Source organism: Crocuta crocuta, unplaced genomic scaffold (assembly GCF_008692635.1).
Source record: "Crocuta crocuta isolate KB4526 unplaced genomic scaffold, BGI_CrCroc_1.0 scaffold204, whole genome shotgun sequence".
Taxonomy (NCBI): domain Eukaryota; kingdom Metazoa; phylum Chordata; class Mammalia; order Carnivora; family Hyaenidae; genus Crocuta; species Crocuta crocuta.
The window spans coordinates 1,527,746-1,550,545 of record NW_027529603.1 but is presented as its reverse complement, the minus strand read 5'-3'; the positions used below and the strand labels follow the sequence as shown (position 1 = coordinate 1,550,545).

Sequence of the window (22,800 nt, the reverse complement as noted above, 5' to 3'; positions counted from 1 at the left end):
CCAACCCTCCACCCCTTCTCAAGGGAGACCTATTGCTACTCATAGGTTACAGTCTTTGTCGGGAAAACTGCTAAAACTTACAGTTCAGGTTATCCTGTTAACAGACCACCAGTGTTGGACTTTTTTTTTGTTCTCCCTTAATTATCTAATCAGGCTTCTTGGTACTGAAGAAGGTACTTTTAAAATGGTCCTTTGTTCCCATCTTATTTAACCACTGAAAGATAAACCCAGTAATACAATTTGGATAAAACATGATTTTAAGAGTAATTTACATTTGCATTAGTATTGTCAATTTAAGATGACAACTGGGGTCCCTCGGTGGCTCAGTTGGGTAGGTGTCCAGTTCTTGATCTTGGCTCAGCTCATGATTGAGCCCTGCGCTGACAGCGCAGACCCTGCTTGGTACTCTCTCTCTCCCTTTCTCTCTCACTGCCCCTCCCCAGCTCTCTCTCTCTCAAAATAAATAAACTTAAAAATAAAATGACAACGAATAAACATTATTTTAGGGGTTCACTCCAACAGGTTTTTAAAAATGTTTTACTTATTTATTTTGAAAGAGAGCTAGCATGCAAGCAGGGGAGGGGGCAGAGAGAGAGGAAGAGTGAGGATACCAAGCAGGCTCCCTGCTGTCAGCAGAGAGTCCAACACAGGGCTCGATCTCCTAAACTATGAGATCATGACCTGATTTGAAATTAAGAGTTAGATGCTTAACCAACTGAGCCACACAGGAACCCCTCCAACAGGCTTTTAAAAATGAAATTCTGAGGGCACCTGGGTGGCTCAGTCAGTTAAGCGTCCGACTTTGGCTCAGGTCATGATCTCACAGTTTGTGAATTCAAGCCCCACATCTGGCTCTGTGCAGATGGGGCTCAGAGCCTGAAGCCTGCTTCAGATTCTGTTTCCCTTTCTCTCTGCCCCTCCCCCACTCGCACTCTGTGTCTCTTTCAAAAATAAACAAACATTAAAATTTTTTAAATTTTAAGTGAAATTCTGATTTAGCCAGATGAATAAAATAGTTTATGTAAAGGATTTAGGCATAATTCTTGGCATAAAATATAACTCAATAAATTTTAGTTTAATCAGATCATCAGAGCAGTATGACTATTCACTATCTGCTGAAAAAAATGTGATTAGCCTTATTATATAAAATGTTTTTTTGAACTGTATGAAGTGTTAAAGGTGACACTGGTAAAGATATTGTGTGTATCAGGCTCTTCTAGGTTTTAAAGACTCTGAGATTGTCTCCGTTATTTTGGGTGATGGGACTTGTAGAGTTAGGAAACTGAGAGAAAATGGCTCTGTAGTCACATAAGCAAGTTTCATGCATTCTTTTTTAAAAATGTGTTATTTATTTTTTAAAGAGAGAGACAGCGCTTGAGTGGGGGAGGGACAGAGAGAGAGGAAACAGAATCTGAAGCAGGCTTCAGGCTCCATGCTATCAGCAGGCCGGAACCCACAAACTGTGAGATCATGACCTGAAGTTGTATGCTTAACTGACTGAGCCACCCAGGTGCTCCCATACAATCTTGTAATCATTTAGTTGCCTTGGTTAAAAAGTAGAAATGGCAGAACTTTTTGTTCTTTGTTCTGTCTAAGCAGATTGTGTTCATTTAACAAATACTTGTTACACACCTTTGTAGCTCAGATGCGAACCTGAGCAGATCATACTGCTTCTCTCTTGGAGAATTCACTTTATAGTATAAGGTAGAGCCACTTTACATCATCTCTGGAACAAGGCTGACAATAAATTTAAAAAAATATATGAGTTTGTAAAGTGCCCTATCAGTTTTATAGTCAAAACACTATAGGAGTTTGGAAAGAGACATCACATCTCCGTGGGGTAATTCATTTATTCAGCAAACATTATTTATAATTGTGTGAATTGTTTTTAATTAAAAAAAATTTTAAATGTTTATTTCTGAGAGAGAGAGAGAGACAGAGTGTGAGCATGGGAGGGGCAGAGAGAGAGGGAAACACAAAATCCAAAGCAGGCTGAGCTGTCAGCACAGAGCCCGATGTAGGGCTCGAACTCACGAATCCTGAGATCATGACCTGAGCCAAAGTCAGAGACTTAATCAACTGAGCCACCCAGGCACCCCGTGTGAATTGTTTGGCTATAACAAACAGCATATGAAAATGCTTATGTAAAATAGATTTTAAAAGTAGATTTTAATATAGTTATGAGTACAATGTTATATACAATGTTAAAAAAAAATCCGTTAAAAAAAAGGCCAGGGGGGAAAAACACCAAAATAGTAACAGGTAGGTCTATCAGGCCAATTTCAGAAGGCTGGGAGGGAGGAATGTAGATGAATTTAGAAATATATTCTTTAAATAAGATATAGTGGCATTGTTTCTAAGTTTTAAAAACAGCTGTTCTAGGTCCTCCGCTGGATGATAGAGACAGCAATGAAATAGAAATAACAATAGGAAAGGTAATAGCTACCAGCATTTATTGGTACATAATTGTCTCCTCTTTGGGGAGGGGAACTAGTTGGTAGAGGGCAAGTGTTGGAAGAAGACTGTTATGTAACAGCTTTTGATTTTGGCTCAGGTCATGATCTCACAGTTCGGTTTGGAAGATCAAGCCCCGCATCAGGCTCTGAGCTGACAGCAGGAACCTGCTTAGGATTCTCTCTTTCTCCTCTCTGTCTGCCTCTCCCCCTGCTTGTGCTCTCCATTAAATAATGTTTAAATAAATAAATATTTAATAATCATATATTGAGAGTTTACTTATGCTCTGTAATTGCTTCACAGCATCCCATTTAAGGGGCTGCTATTATTTAACCAGTTCCTATACTAATTCTTTGTTATTATATAAGTGCCGCAATGAAAAACTTTGTATCTATGTCACTTTGTACTTCTACACAATATCTGTAGGTTAGGTTCCTAAAAGAATTGCTGGATCAGTGTATTTACATTTGTAATTTTGATGAATATAGATCAGTGAACTAAAATCATAATCACCTGAGGAACTTTGTCAGTGTTGTTATGTATGTCCCCCTCAGTGCCTGGGAGGTTTTTTCTTTTTGGTTTTTTAAATTTTCTATGTGTCTGGGATGGAGTTTGGGTATTCTTATACTTTTAAGCTCCTAGGGTGATTCTGATGTTTATCCCAGAAGGAGGAGGAGGTTGGATCTCTATGAAATGGAATGTGGTACAGAAAAGCATATCTAATTTTAAAAGAAAAAAGCAGCTCTTTCTGCCCATGGGTCCTATCCCTATCCTTTAATGAAAACACCTTTTTGCTTCAAAAAAAGAGAACACACACACAAAAAAATAAAAGAATGTAGGCTAACTGTAGGGCTCAGAAAGGCAGCATGCTGCCAGTTAATGCAGAAGCATGCCAGTGGCTGCTTTAATCTGCATGTCCAGATTACTGCTATCTCCAGCATCTTCCCCTCCCATGATATTATGGGATATCAAAGCATTGTAAGATGAATATATTAGTATTTCAGGTATGGATTAAGGGATACCCAAAGGGTCATGGTTATCAGAGTTTAGTATGTCACCAAGAGAATGAGTGTGTGAAATACAGGATTTTGTGCAGCCTGTAGAAATTGAAAAGACTGGATAGCACTTAATCTGTTGCTCTGGGTTAGGCTGAGCCAAGTAGGAAATATAACTGCTTAGAATTAACTTCTAACAAACCAAAACATTGAAGGCTTATTCTGTTCTAGCTTCTGTGCTAAGTGAAGATAGTAATATAGAAATAAATCATAGTAATAACTACCAACACTTATTGGACACTGAGTATGTACTAGGCATTATGCTGAGAATTTTACAAGTATTTTCTCATTTATTTATTTGAGAGTGTGTGCTCACGTGTGAGCAGGGGACAGGAACAGGTGGGGGAGAGAGAGAGATAATTTTAAGTAGGCTTCATACTCAGCAAAGAGCTTGATGTGGGGCTTGATCCTTCGACCCTTGGATCATGACCTGAACAGAAATCAAGAGTTGGCCACTAAACTGACTGAACCATAGGTGCCCCAAGTATTTCCTCATTGAATCCTAATCCTAGGAACTGTGGGGGCTATTACATTCCCATTTAACAGTTGAGATGGGGCACCGAGTGGCTCAGTCAGTTAAGTGTTTGACTCTTGATTTCGGCTCAGGTCATCATCTCACGGGTGGTAAGTTCAAGCCCCACATTGGACTCTGCACTGACAGCATGGAGCCATTTTGGGATTCTCTCTCTGCCCCTCCCCCACTCATGCATGTGCTTCTCTCTCTCTCTCTCTCTCTCTCTCTCTCAAATAAACTTGAAAAAAATTAACAGTTGAGAAAAATGAGTTTCACAGATGTTAAATAAGTAACTTGCCAAAGATCACAAATGTGTCTACTTCATAAGATTGTTTGAAGGTTAACATATTTAGAACGTGCCTGGTACATAATAAATGCTCAAAAATATTGCTAGTAGTAGTAGTGGTAAAGTACAGAGGAAATACCAGTTATCCCTTGCCTAGGGCATATATTACAGAAGGAATATATAAATAGAATTTTTCTTTGGAAAGTCAGATATTCCAGCTAGAAGAAACCGTTGTAAGGGGATTGGTAGCCTGATTAGGGTACTGCATAATGTACTTGGTGGTAAAATGGTAGAAGAGGATGAGAAATGAAAGAAGGCATCATGGGAGGGTGGGGCAGAGGGCTAATGAGCTATTTTGAAAGGATGGGCGTAACTCATTTTAGGAGGCAGAGGGGGTTGGGAACGTTTCAAGCAAAGATAAAACATGTAAAAAGACATAGAAGTTATAGTTATCTAGTGCTATGCAGTAAACTACCCCAAAATTAAGTGGTTTAAAAACAATTACTATTTTATTTGCCCACAGTTTTTTGAGTCCTATGTTTGGACGAGGCTTAGGTAGGTAATTCTGGTCTCACTGGGCAGTCACGCATGTGGCTGCAGTCATTTCATGGTGCCACTGGGGCAGAATAGTCTAAGATGGCTATTGGCTGGGCTTCCCATGGCAGCATACCAGTTGTAACACAACAGGGGAAGCTGCATGGGTTCTTGAGGCCTCGGCATGGAAGTCACACAGTGTCACTCCCACCATATTCTGTCAGGTAAAACAAGTCACAAGGCCAGCCTAGATGCAATGGGAGGGAAAAGACACTGCCTCATTTTTGTTTGTTTGTTTTTTAACATTGATTTAGTTTTGAAAGAGAATGACAGACCACTAGTGAGGGAGGGGCAGAGAGAGAGATACAGAATCTGAAGCAGGCTCCAGGCTCTGAGCTGTTAGCACAGAGCCCAACATGAGCTTGAACCCATGAACTGTGAGATCATGATCTGAGCCGAAGTTAGACCCTTAACTGACTGAACCATCCAGGCACCCCAGACACTGCCTCTTGATGTGAAAAGACCTGCAAAGAATTTGTGGCCTCCCCTGACTCCCCCAAATCTAACACAAATGGAAAAGGTCAGGATGAGTTTAGGATATATTACTAGTTTCTTTGGCCTTTTCCAGAGCCTAAGTAGCATTTCCTCCAAAGTTAATTATACAAGGTACATTAATCACCTTTATTACCTGGCCCTAAGCTCTGTTTCTCTAACAGTGATGTGGAGAATTCCTCAGGGTCCTGATTTTAGTAATATACCAGGATTATGTGGATTATGTGTTATTAACAAACACATTGTTAGTATTTAATTAAATACCTCTGTGTTAAAAATTTTTAAGTATTTTAATGTTTTATCATATAAAATCTGTTTTTTAAAGTTTCTTTTTTTTTTTTTAGTAATTCCTACACCCAACGTGGGGCATGAATTTACGAGCCTGAGATCATGAGTCACATGCTCTTCCTACTGAGCCAGCCAGGTGTCCCAGCAACCATATAAAATCATTTTTTTAAGCAATGTTGATTTTCTCAATTTTTAAATTATTGTTTTTTAAAGTAATATCTATACACAACATGGGGCTTGAACCCACAACCCTGAGATCGTGAGTCATGTGCTCTACCACCTGAGCCAGCCAGATGCCCCTGTAAGATCTTGACCAATTTTTAAAATCTCAGGTAAATTATTTTATTTGTATTCTGAACAAGTTAACATCTATAACCACCTACCTTCACTTACCTTTTAAAATGATCTGAGACCCTGAATTAGAATCTGAATTAATGATGTTTTTACCTCTTTATTCAACTAACTTTTACCAGTACTCAGCAGATACAAATGTGATTTCCTCTGAGGTATGTTAGTTTGTAATTCTCTGTGGTTTGCTATTTAATTCTGCTTTCCATTCTGAAGGGCTTCTTAGCCTTTGTTCATTAATCATAGGAAACAGTTGTGCAACATGCTTTGACATTAACTTGAACATCTAAAATTAGTCCTGCTACAATCAGTGGCTGGGAACAACGTTTCAGTAGTTTGTGACATGTGTTAAGTAGACAGACATTGCAAGATCGGAAGGAACTCCTAGAAAAAAAGTAAGTGACTTGTGTGTGTGTGCGTATGGACTTATGTATATATACCATTGAAGTTCCTTTTGATGAACAAATTACATCTGTTACTACAAATGCATCATAAACGTCTTTGCTTGTGCATTATGTTGTTTAATTATTTCAGGAGAAAATTTATATTTATTGAAAGCTTGGTATGTTAGAATGGATTTTTCTGTATGTTTTAGGATTTTCATTTTTGAAGGGAATATTTCAAGTAAATGGCTTTTTTTTTTTTTCCTCTTCAGAAGTTACAGAAACTCATTCACAAAAATGACATCTTGGTTGTATGAATGTCTTTGTGAAGCTGAACTTGCACGGTATTATCCTCATTTTACTGCCCTTGGCCTTCAGAAAATAGATGAATTGGCCAAGGTTACAATGAAGGACTATTCCAAATTGGGAGTCCATGACATGAACGACCGCAAACGTCTCTTCCAACTTATCAAAATCATTAAGATTATGCAGGAAGAAGATAAAGCAGTCAGTAGCCCAGAGCATCCTCTTGAGACAAACAGCCTGTATATTAAGCCTCAGGAATCCAGATCTGGCCCTCGCAGGCAACTGCATTTTGATTCTCCTGCTGACAACAAAGGCAGAAGTACCAGCAACAATGGGTTTGAAATGTGCAGTTTATCAGATTCTTCTACAAACAAACAGAAGTCTAGTTACCTAAAAGTGCTGGACCACATGCTGCCGGATGATTCCCAGCACCACACAAAAACGAGAATTCAGAACGCCACAGCTGCTGGTTCCTATGTGCAAACAGAAACTAACACTTCACTCTTTTCATCAAATCACTTTTCTCCAATACTGGGGAATTATGATATTCCCATTACTCAAAGAGTCTCTCATGTTTCAGGGTATAACTATGGAATCCCTCAGTCCTGTATCAGGTAATAATTTATCATTTTTTTTTGAGGGGTGGGGGAGAGCATAGCCTCAGGCAAGGGCAAGCCTCTCCATGACTGAGAGCAACTGCTCCTTATTTATAGAAAGTTCTAGTGAACAGCTTCTGCAGTAATAATAGAAGTACCTTGATGGGAGGAAGTTCATGAGGAATTAAGACTTTACAGATGGGAGAAAAATGATACTGTTCATGTATGTCAAACAGCTGCTACTTGCCAGGATCTGCCATTATTCCATTAGCAGACCTATTTCTATTATTTATTATAGTGTAGCATGATACATCTAGTGCATCCTTGAAGGTAAAATAGTTAACTAGCATTCTACGATGGAAAAAGTGTGTGGGTATGTGTGTGGGTGTGTGTGTATTCCACAGGATTTTTTTTTAAGGCTATCAAATTCACTTTAACCAAGAGACCTAAAGCTTAGTTAAAAATAAATAGCATGTAGTTGGATTAAGTAGATCTCAGGTGCAGTTAGCTCACCTACACACATTGAAATATGGTCCTGATTTTGAGTGCTTTCTTCAGTTCCAGCCATGGAAGGATATATGATTTTGGTGATTACAAAAGAGTAAGACACTTTTGATGTAGTTGAGACTCTGAGAGGCAATAAGGTGGCAATAAGTTATTTTTCACATAGTGATTTAAGTTAAATGTTGAAATAATGTCCCTAAGAGTTAAAATATTGAATAATTCCCAATACCAGCATTGGTATAATAGAACCTGTTCTTTTTTTTTTTTTTTTAATGTTTTTAATTTATTTCTGAGAGAGAGAGACAGTGTGAGCAGGGGAGGGTCAGAGAGAGAGGGAGACACAGAACATGAAGCAAGCTCCAGGCTCAGGGCTAGCTTTCAGCACAGAGCCCGACGTGAGGCTCGAACCCACGAACCGTGAGACCATGACCTGAGTCAAAGCCGGAAGCTTAACCAACTGAGCCACCCAGGCACCCCAAGAACCTGTTCTTTTAAAAATAACATGAATTGGTTGTTTTGTTACTGTAAAAGTTACACATGGTGAGTTATAGAGAAAGAAAATACACTTTTTTAAATGTTTATTTATTTTGAAGAGAGAGTGAGAGTTGGGGAGGAGCAGAGAGACAGGGAGACACAAAATCTAAAGCAGGCTCCGGGCTCTGAGCTGTCAGCACAGAGCCTGACAAAGGGCTCGAACCCGTGAAATGGTGACATCATACACAAGCCAAAGTCAGACGCCCAACTGATTGAGCCACCTAGGCGCCCCAACAAAATTCATTCTTTAGCCACATTTTAAAAAAGTGATTATTCATACCTAAAAAACAAGGTATATATTTACACCTGGCCTTATATTGGCTAAGGTTTCAGAGGATCTCATAACCAACCAGTTCTTTTATTCAGAAAATAGACCCAATTTTACAGGTGAAAGTACTTTTAGTAATTTGAAATACATAGTGAATTTTATAGTGTTTCTGAAAACTTTATTTGGTTTAGCAGCGCACAGAGTAACATAGAACTCTTTTTTGTAATTATTTTTAAGGTTTATTTTGAGAGAGAGAACTTGCATGCACATGTGTGTATGCACAAGCAGGGGAGGGACAGAGAGTGAGGGAGAGAGAATCCCAACCAGGCTCCACACTCAGCATGGAGCCCGGTGCAGGGCTCTATTTCACAAACTGTGAGATCATTACCTGAGCCGAAACCAAGAGTCCACACTTAACTGATGGAGCCACCCAGGCATTCCTCTTTTCTTTTAATTGTTAGAGAACTAGATTGTTCCATGACTATCAAAGCCAGGATTATTGCTGCCCTATTGGTTAGCTCTGTGGTGAAAGAACAGATATTTTCTTGAATGTTGCAGTCGTTTTTTGAGCATACATAAAGATCTAAATTGGAATTATTTATAAATAAAGATACTGCTTTGCATTATTTGGACAAAATGAATATTTTAGTTTAAATATGCTATTTCATTTATTTGGCACATATTAAGTACCATCTCTTCCAGGCCTGATTCTAGATATGAAGATAATTGGGATATATGGAGGCTGTGAGACTCGTAGGGGTCAGGGTGAGTTGGAAGATAACCATACAGGGAGATAAGTGCTCTTATAGAGGTTTATACATGACAGACCCAGAGCAAAAGCTATACCATTGAGCTTTCTTTCTTTCTTTCTTTTTTTTTTTTTTTAATTTTTGATGTATTGTTTATTTTTGAGAGAGAGAGAGACAGACAGCGTGAGCAGGGTCAGAGAAGGGGAGACACAGACTCCAAAGACAGGCTCTAGGCTCTGAGCTAGCCGTCAGCACAGAGCCTGATGCGGGGCTTGAACCCACGAACCGCGAGATCATGACCTAAGTGAAAGTCGGACGCCCAACTGACTAAGCCACCCAGGCGCCCCAGAGTTTTCTTACTTTTTATATCATTTTATTACTCATCCCACTCTTTATTATATTAGAGAAGTAGAGATTTTAAAAAGTACATTTTCCCCAATAATCTTCATATTGTCTTCTCATCCAAATGTTTCTAAGTGGAGGTCAGGGTTTTAGAACCCTGAGAAACTGTCACAAACTTAAGGCTTGCTGTTAGGAGTCATCTTGTCCAAAGAGCATTCTCTTCAGGTGCGTCAGGTCAAGTAAGCTCAGAATAAATTACTGGTCTCGGATTTTTTTTACGCTTATTTATTTATTTTGAGAGTGAGAGAGAAAAGTGTGCACTTGGAGGAGGGACAGAGAAAGAGAGGGAGAAAGAGAATCCCAAGCAGGCCCTGTACTGTTAGCATAGAGCCTGATGCAGGGATCGAACTCATGAACTGTGAGATCTTGACCTGACCTGATCCAAGATCAAAAGTCGGATGCTAAACCAACTGAGCCACCCAGGTGCCCCTGGTCTCAGAATTTTAATAAAAGTCTAATGCATTTAGAGAACTAGTTGTCCCGACTTATTTAAAATTTTAAATAGACCTAACTCCAGCTACCTGAACTCTTTTCATGTCAGACAGATACAGCTTATTTCTTCTAGGGAACACTGGACATTAAAACCAGAGCCTTTTAGGGGTGCATGGGTGGCTCAGTTGAGCATCCGACTTTGGCTCAGGTCATGATCTCACATTTCATGAGTTCAAGCCCTGCATTGGGCTCTGTGCTGACGGCTCAGAGCCTGGAACCTGCTTTGAATTCTGTGTCTCCCTCTCTTTCTCTCTACCCCTCCCCTGCTTGAGCTCTGTCTGTCTGTCTCTCTCTCAAAAACAAATAAACATTAAAAAAAAAACAAAAAACACAGAGCCTTTTAGAAAAGCAGTCATTTGTTCTTGCCCCTTGAACTTGAAAACTACAGTCCTTTTGACCACATGACCCATCTAGAATCCCTAGTCAGTTTTGAAAAAGACATTTTCTGTCCCTCTTGATTAGCTTTCTATGATTTGGCTTTTAATACTCCCCAACAACAGGCCCTTTTGACAGAAAGCCCTTGTTAAAATAATGCACTAAAATTTTTTTCTTGTAAAGAAAAATTGAACGTATGCAGAAGACGGGAGAACAGAACAATGAATCCCCCATATGCCCATCGTCCACTTTTAATTGTCAGGATTTTGCCACACTTAATCTCAAAATGGCACATTTTTGTTCTATTTTATATTATTTTATTTTATTTTACTTTAAGTTTGTTTATTTTGAGAGAGCACAAGTGACAGAGGGGCAAAGAGAGAGGGAGAAAGAGAATCCCAAGCAGGCTCAGTGCTGTCAGCTCAGAGCCTGATGCGGGGCTGTGAGATCATGACAGGAGCCAAAACCAAGAGTCAGTCACTCAACTGAATGAGCCACTCATGTGCCCCCAAATGGTACAGTTTTAGAAGTCTGCTCTATGTTGGTTAAAAGCCTGGAGCAGTCCTTTATGCACAATATTAGAAATTTTATTTGTTCCTTTTTATTAATTTAGATCCTGACAAAAAAAATAATTTTCCAGCCAGTTGGAGGGCTCAAAAAATTGAAATTGATATGAAACAATTATATAGTGAAATATCCTGTGTAAAATCAATTATAAAAGGCTTCTTAGGAGCTATTAATTAAATTCTAAAGTATAAAGGAAGGGAATAATTTGTCTTGCCTACACATTCTAAGTATATAGAACAAAGGCATTGATTCTGGTAAACTGCTTTCAAGAGTTCTATTGTTACTTAGGTTAAGAGGAATTTCTATACAGGTGAATGGTCAGTTCTAAGAGATATGCATATATTCCCCAATTAGTCTCAGCAAGTAAAATGATGAATTTTGTATCCCTAACTCAAGGAGTATTTCATCAAATATTCTAGCTGTTAAGGTTGATATGTTCACTGAAGCCAGAGCCAGAAAAGAAATGTGTCTGAATAGAAGGGTGATAGGGGTGGGTAGCACCAGTCATAAAACTGTCCTAACAAAAATTATCCTAAAAATTGTGTTCTAACAAACAAATACATATCAGATGGACAAAAAGAGGAAGTAAGAGAGCAAGACAAAGGAAGGTCTAGAATATACCTGGGAGGAACAGAGAAAAAGTACATTGAAACATACTACCTAATTCAAGGTATTTAGTAAACCCAGGTATGATTAAAAAAAAATGTGTAAGAAGAATTGGATTGAGAGGAAATAAGAGACATGGGTTTAGGTCTCATAAAGGCCTTGGAGGGTTGGTAGCAACATACTGTGTTTGATTTTGAGGATTAACCGGACTGATCTGGGGACACATAAAGAACATCCGTCATTAGAAGTTCTTGGAAGACCACATCTGGAAGCCCAAAACACAAGTCTTAGAGCTATAGCAACTCTCAAGGTTTTGGGGCTTTTTGTTGTTTGTTTTTGGCAGGACAAAGGATGGGGTGGAGTAAGGATAGAGATAGTATCCTGTCTCTAGGATAGAGATGATGAAATACTCCTTGAGTTAGGGTTACAAAATTCAGGAGGATTTAATTAATAAAAACTTTCTATACATATAGTATGTATAAAATTACACGTATTTTTAAAATTTATTTGTTGGGGGGGGGCAGAGAGAGGGAGACAGGATTTGAAGCAGGTTTCATGCTTTGAGTACAGAGCTTAAAGTGGGGCTCGAACTCACAAATTATGAGATCATGACCTGATTGAAACCAAGAGTTGGCTGCTTAACCCACTAAGCCATCCAGGCACCCCGTATAATGTTATATATATAAGTGACGGGGTGCCTGGGTGGCTCAGTGGTTAAGCATCCGACTTTGACTCAGGTCATGACCTTGGGGTCTGTGAGTTCGAGCCCTGCGTCAGGCTCTGTGCTGACAGCTCAGAGCCTGGACCCTGCTTCAGATTCTGTGCCCCCCTCTCTCTCAGCCCTTCCCCCACTCATGCTTTCTCTCTCTCTCTCTGAAAAATAAACATTAAAAATCTAAAAAAAATAGTTTTTAACCTGAGAAAGGTTTAAAAAAAAAAAAATATATATATATATGTATGATGTGTGTATATATACATATACACACACACACAAACATGGCGTGTATATATATTAGGGGTAATGTATATACAAAATAACAAAATGTGCTCATACTTTGACCTCTTAAGTAGTCATCCTATTACTAAAAATTAAAGCCCACTTATAAATATATATTAGACAGAACACCTCAGAGAAAGAGAATCCTTGGACTGAGATGGAGAAAATCAGAGTTTGTGTTCGAAAACGCCCTCTGGGCATGAGGGAGGTACGTCGTGGAGAAATTAATATTATTACTGTAGAAGACAAAGAAACTCTACTTGTTCACGAGAAGAAAGAAGCAGTTGACCTCACACAATATATTCTGCAGGTATGATGCTTTCTTTTGTGTTTGGAACTAATATTATCAAGTGTGTCAATTTGTTGCTTTTATTTGAATAGCAGCATGCGAATTCTAAAATCCAGTTTTTGCTTTGGGTATTGGCATTCATTTATTTTTTTTTTATTTTGAGAGAGGGAGAGAGAGCAGGGAAAGGGCAGGGAGAGGGAGAGACAAAGAATCCCAGGCAGGCTCCACATTGCCCATGCAGAGCCTGATGTGGGGCTCAAACTCAAAAACCCTAAGATCATGACCTGAGCCGAAGTCAAGAGTCGGACACTCAGTTGACTGAGCCATCCTGGTGCCCTGCATTCATTCTTGATGTAAATCATTAATACCCTGGGCTTTCATTAAAAAAAAAAAATTGTAGTGCAGTGGGGGGAACAATAACATAATTTCTGCACTCCAGATCAATAGAGTTCCATCATACATTCACTTAACACCTTTTATGTGAATTTAATTATACCTGTTTGGCAAAAAGTCGGGCCTGAGGAGATAAAAAGAATGTAATGAATTGGTGGTAGATAGGACAGGTCACTGAGGTATGCCCCAGAGTGACTCTGAGATGATTGCATAGTCAGTCTCAAGTCTTGCCTGTGTCTCACAATGTGAACTTATTCTGCTGAGTGTGTCTGGAGTTTAATGATGGAGGATATGTTTTTGAGCAACAAGGTTCCAGATTGCCACTCAACTGCTTATTTCAATTCTCAACTGTCTTTGTGTTAGGATTGAACTTGGTGGAAATTGGACTCTTGAGCAGACCACTTGGTGTAGGTTAGATTATAGAGTGAGTAAATGTAATCCAGGGATAAGATTTTTACATATAACTTAAAAGGATTTAAATGAAATACTAGTAGACACATAAAAAATACTCACTCCGTGCCAGAAGGGTTACAAGGAGTCCAAGGAGAAAGGTTTGGTATTGAAGGGAACTTACTTAAAGTAGTTAGATACTCCCTTGTAGTAATTCTTCAGTCTCCTATGGAAGCAGCAAACCCATAGATGGAAGACACCATAATTTAGGTACTCTTAAAATGATGACGCAATTGTAAATAAAACAGAGGATAATCCACCAGATGTTAAGATTTGGGATTCGGGTCTCTTTCTCTGAATCTGCCTCCCTAAACATTCATGTTATATTCATTCTTCTCTCTCTCTCTTGCCTCAAAACCCAGTGACTGGTAGAAAGCAAAAAGTGGTGAGTAATCTCTTGTGCTAGCATTTCACTTTAGTCAGCTGAGATTTTACCCTCCTGAAATAAATATGTTAACACTGAAGTCAAATTAACACTTTCCCCCACTTTTCCATATGCATTGTTCATCTTTTTCTTTGGTTATCAAAATTGAGTTTCACAGCAACATTCAAAGTAATCCACTGAGTCTTTGTATGGGCACTAAATTAGTAGGTCACTGTTTAACCAACCCAATCACTTTAACAGCCTTATTGACTGCTAATCAATGCACAATCTATTAGGTCTAGGTGAGAGATATTTATTTTGAAGACGGTCTAAATAACAATTTGTTATAATGTTATCTAGTTCCATGCCTACTTATAACCATAGTAATAGCCCTGTCCAGTCATCATCTACCCAAGACATCCTTAATGATGCTTTTGTCACAGTAATTCCCTCAAAGAAGCATCTCTTATCTTTTGTATTTTTCCATTATCCCCAAACACAATAACCTTCCTTCTTTGTCATTACCATTAGTCAATACTTATTGAATACCCATAGTTTTCATAGCACTTTCTCTGCAGTTTGAACTTTGGACCTTTGCTCTCATAGGTCAAAATCTTTACCTATCAATGCCATAATATAAGTATTGGGAGGGCTTTTACCCCCTTTTCTTTCCTTCAGAAGTGGAAAGAAATAAAGGGAGGTTCATAACACACATGGCAAATAAATATTGATCCTAGATTCTTTGGGTCTTATTTTTAAACTTCTTTAGGAATTCAAACAATAGGTTTGTGTATCCATTTAATTAAATATCCTATCCTTTCAAATCTTTTGTTACTTAGTATGTATGATTATATACATGTAGTGTGCTGTCTTACCATTAAATTTTGTATCAATATAACGTGTCAAAGGACAAGGAAACAAATTTGTATATGTCTCATTCCAATTTCTTAAATGTATATAGTAAAAAGAGATGATACTGAAATATATCAAAAAGTCAATAGTGGCTTTTTGTGCCGTTAGATATATAGGTAATTTGTTCTCTGTTATTTTCCATGTTTTAAGGTTTTCTATAATCAGCGTGTTACTTTTATATAAAAAGTAAAAACTTTTGAGTAAGATAGAGTCACCTATTTCAAAATCAAAACCTACAAAAAGGTATGCAGTGAAGTGTCCTGCTAATCCCATTTCTTCCGTGCAGGCAACCACTATTACTTGTCCTATCTTTCCAGAGATATTCTATAAATACATATTACTTTTATAATCTGAAAAAACTTATTTAAAAAATAAATTATGGAACTCTGATCATACCAAGGCCAAAGTAAGTATTAATCCAACCTAATTGATAAAGTGTGACCAAATGAAATTATCTGTGATGCAAAGGGCATTATGGATTATATATGTATTTATATGTTGTACTAGCACTTATTATATAATAGCATGATTATAATTAACATATAATTAAATATATAACATATTATTATATATATAATTATATATATGTTAATTAGAATAATTTTGTATGTTCATGTATCTTTCATTAAGGATACTTACAGAAGTACTGGAAAAATCAATATGTAAATCCTCTTGGAAGGAAAGATACTAATGGCTTTAATCAATAAATGTTTTCTAAGGTGTTTACTCAGGAGCTAAAGTTATTCATGAACACTTATAGAAGGAAACGAAGAATAGCCATATATTCAATGAAGCAAAAGAAAAATTTTAAAAACTCCCACATTTACTTGTTTTCACTTGTTTCTTACTTTCCTGAGAAATACCAAAAAATATATTTTAGAAATATATTTTACTTTTTATTATTGCCATTTTTAAGTTTATTCAAAAGTATAATGAACCCCTATGTGCCTATCACCCAGATTCAACAGTTAGAGATATTTTATTCTTAAAAACATCACATATTTTATGTCACTAAATGTTCACAGATTTCTTTATCATGCTACACAGATTCCTTATTTTCTCACCTCCTAACTTTTGGAGATACTTTCTAACTGATAAATTCATCTTTGTGGCCCCAATTTCTCCTCAGGTGACCTAACAAATTTCCATTCTAATGTAATGGCACACAAAACAGAATCAAACATAGGTAGAGTGACCTACAATAAATTGGCCCAATTTACCTTGCTGGGTTTTTCCCATGCAATTTTTCCTTAACTGGATATTTAGAGCAGGCCCAAGAGGTAGCAGAAGATAGGGCCTCATGTCCCCCTTGTTGTATATGGACTGCCATTATTACACTACAGTTAGGCTTGAGATTAGGACTTTTACTCAGAGATGGCTGGCCTGCCAACATAATAAGCCTCTAAATTTTGCAAGTGATTATGGCTGCTGTATTAATGCTTTCCAGACCCATTTTCATAGGGTCGTCTATCCTTTTCCAGATTATCATGGTTTTTCATTTGGAGATCATCTTGGACTACTTTCTCTCCCCACCAAATCCAGGCAGTTGCCAAATTTCTCATGTATCTGTCTTCTCTTTATTTTTATTGACATCATCTAATTTAGACCTATCTTACCTCACCACTGGATTACCCGTGTCCCTGTTCTTAGTCCATTCACAGTGTGAAGCAAGGTTAGTCTTCCAGTAAAATCGTTCTGATCATCCCTTCCCTTTGCAAAATTTTTGGGCTTCCCACTATTTGCTAAATTATATATGAACATTCTGACTTTAAGGCTAGTGTCCCAATACCCATACAACATAGTCCTAACTCATTATTCTAGCCTTCTATTTCACCTTTATACCTACTAAACCCTATATTTCAACATTGAATCTTCCCTGTTCCCTAAATGTTCCTTGTGTTTTCCTGCTTTGACTATTTGCTCATGTTTTCCCTGTACCTGGACTGTCTCCCCTGCCCCATCTCTTCTCTCAAATTCCTCTTCTTCCCCCATAGCCCTTTCTGTGTACAACCTTTTTCATAATCTCTTTTCTAATTAGAAGGAATATGTTTTTCTTTTGAATTCTACATGCCCTTTATCTCTCACATTTTTTCTAGCTTAGAGTTACGTGTGTACTTGTCTGGATTCACACCGTTAGGTGGTGGGGTGGGATAATGGTAGCATAATATCAATATCTTTGGGCCCTTTGAAGTGCCTACTGCAGTTGTACATGTTACCAGCTGAGCAATACCTGTTTATGGAATTAAAACCTCAGCTATATAATCTGTGAAATGGAAACCTTCCTCTAGAATTCCCCCAAATTTCAAATATGCCGGGCCTACCTGGACTGTGAGGATAATCCCCATAGAATTCAGTTCTCCTGGACCTAAGGAGGATTGGCTCACTCTTATGCTCATCAGTTTACTTCACTTAAGAGAGAACAAAAAATTGGGTGCCTTAGTTTTTACATTATAAGGACATGTCTACAGAGATCTCAAGTAAAAGAAGGCCCTGTCATTTGACAGTTATTGATTGCTTATTTATCTCTAAATTTGTCATAGTCCGTAGTTAGTTAAAAAAAAAAAATATTCGTGCTTTTTTATGTGTTACCTAGAATCATGGTGAAGAAAATCCAGAAAATGTCTGTATAAACATCACATTTCTTTTTCAGCATGTTTTTTATTTTGATGAAGTCTTTGGTGAAGCATGCACCAATCGGGATGTGTACATGAAGACTACTCACCCACTCATTCAGCATATTTTCAATGGGTATGATAGTAATTATTTGTTTCTCTTCGTATTTTCTATTTTCCATAATCCTATTTCTTTATAAACATCACTTACATTTTTCAGTTTTTGAATTAAACATGAATTTGTGTCCTAATTTGATGAATTTAGACTCTGCTAAAGAGTGGCTTGTCTCTATAGGATTTACCAAGCATTCAGAAATTTTCAGCAAAAATGTAAGTTTCAACAATATAATTTTATCAAAGTCCTCAGAATAAAAAGGTTTAAGAGGTTCTAGTTTGAACTTTTGATAATAGGAATTATGTATTCTGGCTATATGGTTCAGTTACCTTTTTCATTGGAGTGGGATAGATAAGTGAATATCTGTTCTTTATAGATGTATTTTTTTAAATTATTGAAATAATTATTCACACTTAATAAACATATAAATGGGATAGAAAAGGCATTAGAGAGCTCTGTTGTATATTCGGAATATAGGCATGTATAGATAGAAAATGCCAAACAGTCTGCTATAATCACTGATTCCAGAGTATTTTGACTTCTTAATTTTATTTATTTATATTTTAAATGAGTTGACCTCTTTTAAGGTTTCTTTTGTTTGTTTTGAGAGAGTGAGAGAGAAAGTGCACACAAGCTGGGGAGGGGCAGAGAGAGTGGGAGAGAGAGAATCCTAAGCAGGCTCCACACTGCCAGCATGGAGCCTGATGTGGGGCTTGAACTCACAAATGATGAGATTATGACCTGAACCAAAACCAAGAGTCCGACACTTAACCGACCTAGCCCCTAGGTGCCCCAGAGTATTTTGACTTAAAAAAATTTTTTTGTTTTAACATTTATTCACGTTTGAGAGACAGAAGAGAGAGTGCAAGCAGGAGAAGGGCAAAGAGAGAGGGAAACACAGAATCTGAAGCAGGCTCCAAGCTGTCAGCACAGAGCCCAAAGTGGGGCTCAAACCCATGAACCATGAGATCATGACCCAAGCTGAAGTTGGACGCTTAACCGACTGAGCCACCCAGGTGCCCCTTGACTTTTTAAGAAATATTTTTAAAAAATTTTAATGTCTTATTTATTTCTGAGAGAGAGAGACAGAGAAGCAGCATGAGCAGGGGAGGGTCAGAGAGAGAGGGAGGCACAGAATCTGAAACAGGCTCCAGGCTCTGAGCTTGCAGTCAGCACAAAGCCCGATGCGGGGCTCAAACCCAGGAACCGCGAGATCATGACCTGAGCCGAAGTCAGATACCTGTCCGACTGAGCCACCCAGGTGCCCCTAAAAAATGATTTTTATAACTTTAAAAATAGTGAAGTATAATTCACATACAGTTAGATTCTCAGATCTTAAGAAGTATTCAAGTTTGATGAGTTTTAGTAGTTGCATATATCCAAATAACCAATACCTTGAACAAGATACAGAACATTTCCATTACCCCAGAAAGTTCTCTTGTGTCCCCTTTTGGTTAATCTCCACCTCCACCCCCAGGTCTTATATAACCAGTGACCTGCTTTCTGTCACTATAGATTCGTTTTGCCTTTTCTAGAATGTCACAGGAATAGAATTATTCCCATGTACTTTTATGCTTGGCTTCTTTGGCTCAGCATATTGTTTTTTGATATTAGTACATGTATCTGGAGTTTTATTATTGAGTAATATTCCTTTCTATGAATATACCACAATTTGTCCATTCTCCTGTTGTTGGACATTTGGGGGGTTTTCAGTTTTGGACTCTTGTGAGTAAAGCTATATGAACATTCTTGTACAAGTCTTTGGTTCTTGGACATGTTTTCATTCATCTTGGGTGAAACCTAGAAATGGAATTTCTGGGTCTTAGGATACGTGTGTGTTTATAAGAAAGTGTCAAACACTTTTCCTCACATCATTTTATATTCCCAAGAGCAGAGTGTGTGAATTGCATTTCTACATCCTCATCGTATTTGGTATTGTCAGTCTTCTTTATTTTAGCCAAGCTAATGGGTATGTAACTTTATCTCATTGTGCTTTGAATCTGAGTTTCCAAAATGCCTAATGATACTGAGAATCTTTTCATGTGCTTATTGAGAAGCCATTCAGATACCTTCATTTGCCCCCACATTTGTTTGCCTGTTTTCTTTTTATTGTTGTTTCATAGAAGTCATTAAATTTTTTTTAATTCTGAGCAGGCTGAAAAAAGGAAATACCTGGGGCGCCTGGGTGGCTTAGTCGGTTAAGCGTCCGACTTTCGCTTAGGTCATGATCTCGCGGTTCGTGGGTTCGAGCCCCGCGTCAGGCTCTGTGCTGACTGCCAGCTCAGAGCCTGGAGCCTGTTTCAGTCTGTGACTCCCTCTCTCTCTGACCCTCCCCTGCTCAAACTGTCTCTCTCTCTCTCTCTCCTAGAAATAAATAAAACATTAAAAAAAAAAATTAAAAAAAAAGAAAAAAGGAAATACCTTTCAGGTTGGATTTCTTATGTATCTTAGGGAGTATTTTTTAAGAGGGCAAATTTCTAAAGTTAGAATTTGAATGTTAGGGCACTACCAGTTAAAAAATAAGAGAGGTACAGGTTAAGTGCATCCATTCTGCCAAGCGTAATGAGAGATTTTTTCATGCCCATATTGTTGTTTTTCGAAAAGATCATCACTAAAATGTTCAGAAGATAAGGTAGATATTAGTCTTTACTCTCATTTTGCCAAGTCATTTTATATTTTAGAGAGAGCATGAGTGGGGGGGGGAGAGAGAGAGAGAGAAAGAGAGAGAGAGAGAGAGAGAGAGAGAGAAAATCTTAAGTAGGTTCCATGCTCAGTGTAGACCCCAGCACAGGGCTTGATCCCAGGATCCTGGGATGACTTCAACAGAAATCAAGAGTCAGCCGCTCAACCCACTGAGCCACCCAGGTGCCCCTCATTCTGTTAAATCCTCTGTGATGTGTTTACATTTTCCTCCTTTAATCCTTTCCTAGCTGTGCCCCTGGCAGGGTATGCAAGTGCCCACAATGCTGGGAGCCTGGATTCAAAAGACAAAGAGTTAACTGGTCTTTGCTCAAACATCTTAAATCTGATTAGCTGTCATCTCTTGATTCTCACACTTCCATGGTTCCTTTGCTTTTGTCCTATTACTTGTTTTTGGGGTTCTTTCTGGCTTCAGGCCCCTTTCTTCATATTCTTCTCTCTGCCCACTTCCAATATTCCCCTACTTCTGTGTCTATACACAGACATTTTTTTCTTAATGCAGGTAGCTACTTTTGTCATTAATCCATGCAATTTCCTGTTCAAGAGTCTGCAATAGCTGCTTATTACTTAACATGTTCACTTCCTACTCTGTACTACATAGTTGAGTCTCCAATACTCAGATAACCTTGGCCTCTAGCTCCTCCAAAAACATGCAGTGATCGGCAGAGTAGTCTCCCAACTCTCCTCTGCACCTTTCATTCTCCAGTTCTTCACATTCGTACCCACACACATACCCACCCACATGCAAGAAGAGTGATTCTCACTTAGAGCCACATGGTGTCAGGGCTAGAAGGGATCTTAGATAGAAATCAAATAACTAATTAATTTATTAATGAAAGTGAAAACTGAGGCTCTTAGAAAAACCCTTCTGTGAGTCCTTTCTCAAATATCTTGCTTACACTGATTTCACCCCTAAACTTCATTAATATTTATATTAGTCGCTACCACCTTGTTCATCATATGGTCTTCTATTATTTTTGTATTTAATTCTTATTCTTTCATCAAACCTTTTCTGATTAAGACAAAATCATCTTCTCCTAGATTCTCTGGGGCATCTAGCATGGGTCCTTGTTTCCTTATCTTCCAGAGTTGTCTTATGGCATAACCAGTTCCACAAAAAATTCCCATTAAAAAACCTCATGTTTTTTCCTCTTCCTATATTTTTATAATGTAAAGTTCTAGTCTCCCTAAAGGATTGTATGCTTATAGCTGAATTTTATCAGCTATAAACAGGACTCTATTTCTACCTGACTTTGGTCATGAAAAATCTGTGTGTAGATGAACATTTCTCTTAGTATATATGTTATACAAATGATTGTTCCCCCCTAGAGGGAATGCCACTTGCTTCGCATATGGACAGACAGGTGCTGGGAAGACCTACACCATGATAGGAACTCATCAGAACCCAGGACTCTATGCTCTGGCTGCCAAAGATATCTTCAGGCAACTAGAAGTGTCCCAGCCAAGAAGGCACCTCTTTGTGTGGATCAGCTTCTATGAAATCTACTGTGGACAGCTTTATGACCTCTTAAATAGAAGAAAAAGGTACTGGTTATGAGTGGGAAACTACAAATCTGTTCATCATTGTTTTAAGCCAGGGTCCCACAGAATTGCTGAATCATGGGATATAATGCAAGGCCTTGTTATATTAGTGCCCTTTTGTGAGATGAGTTTCCTGAATTAGATGAATATTTTTTAAATCAGTTCGACTGGAGAAAAATGCAAATTAACTTTCCATTAGTATTTTTTTAAAGTGATCTATATCCTTATGTTCATCAAAAGACTATCCCTTTTACTTTGATCTGTGAAAAGGGTGATGATTTCAGGAAGTCAGGATATCAACATGTCCTTAAATGCCTTCCCATTCTTGTGCTTATTATTACACTGGAAGAACTATAAATAATATTTCCTGCTTTCTGTTATTTTTTTTCCTCTCAGAAATCTTAGGTTAAACTTGATAGTTTTCTGAGATCAGTTAAAGAAATACATCTCTCTTCTTCACGTTAGATTTTTTTTAGCTCTTGTAAGTCTTAAACTGTTGCCCTTGCAACATGATACAGTAATTTAGAAATGGATTCAATAACTCTGACTTTAAATCCCTATTGTATTTTTCTGGCCTAAAGTTTTGTTTAGGTTGAAACAGCTGACTTTAACT

At 38.0% G+C, this 22,800-nt stretch overlaps 1 protein-coding gene across 2 annotated transcripts in view; it reads left to right on the top strand.

Moving 5' to 3' along the window:
* Positions 1-22,800, top strand: part of KIF24 (kinesin family member 24) — a 73,765-nt gene that overhangs the window by 19,214 nt on the left and 31,751 nt on the right. For both annotated transcript variants that reach the window (XM_077761889.1, XM_077761888.1), the window contains exons 2-5: positions 6,687-7,334; positions 12,931-13,120; positions 17,869-17,966; positions 21,975-22,190. In XM_077761889.1, the coding sequence (XP_077618015.1) occupies positions 6,712-7,334; positions 12,931-13,120; positions 17,869-17,966; positions 21,975-22,190 (1,127 nt within the window). In that variant the 5' untranslated portion in view covers positions 6,687-6,711. The remainder of the gene's footprint in view (positions 1-6,686; positions 7,335-12,930; positions 13,121-17,868; positions 17,967-21,974; positions 22,191-22,800) is intronic.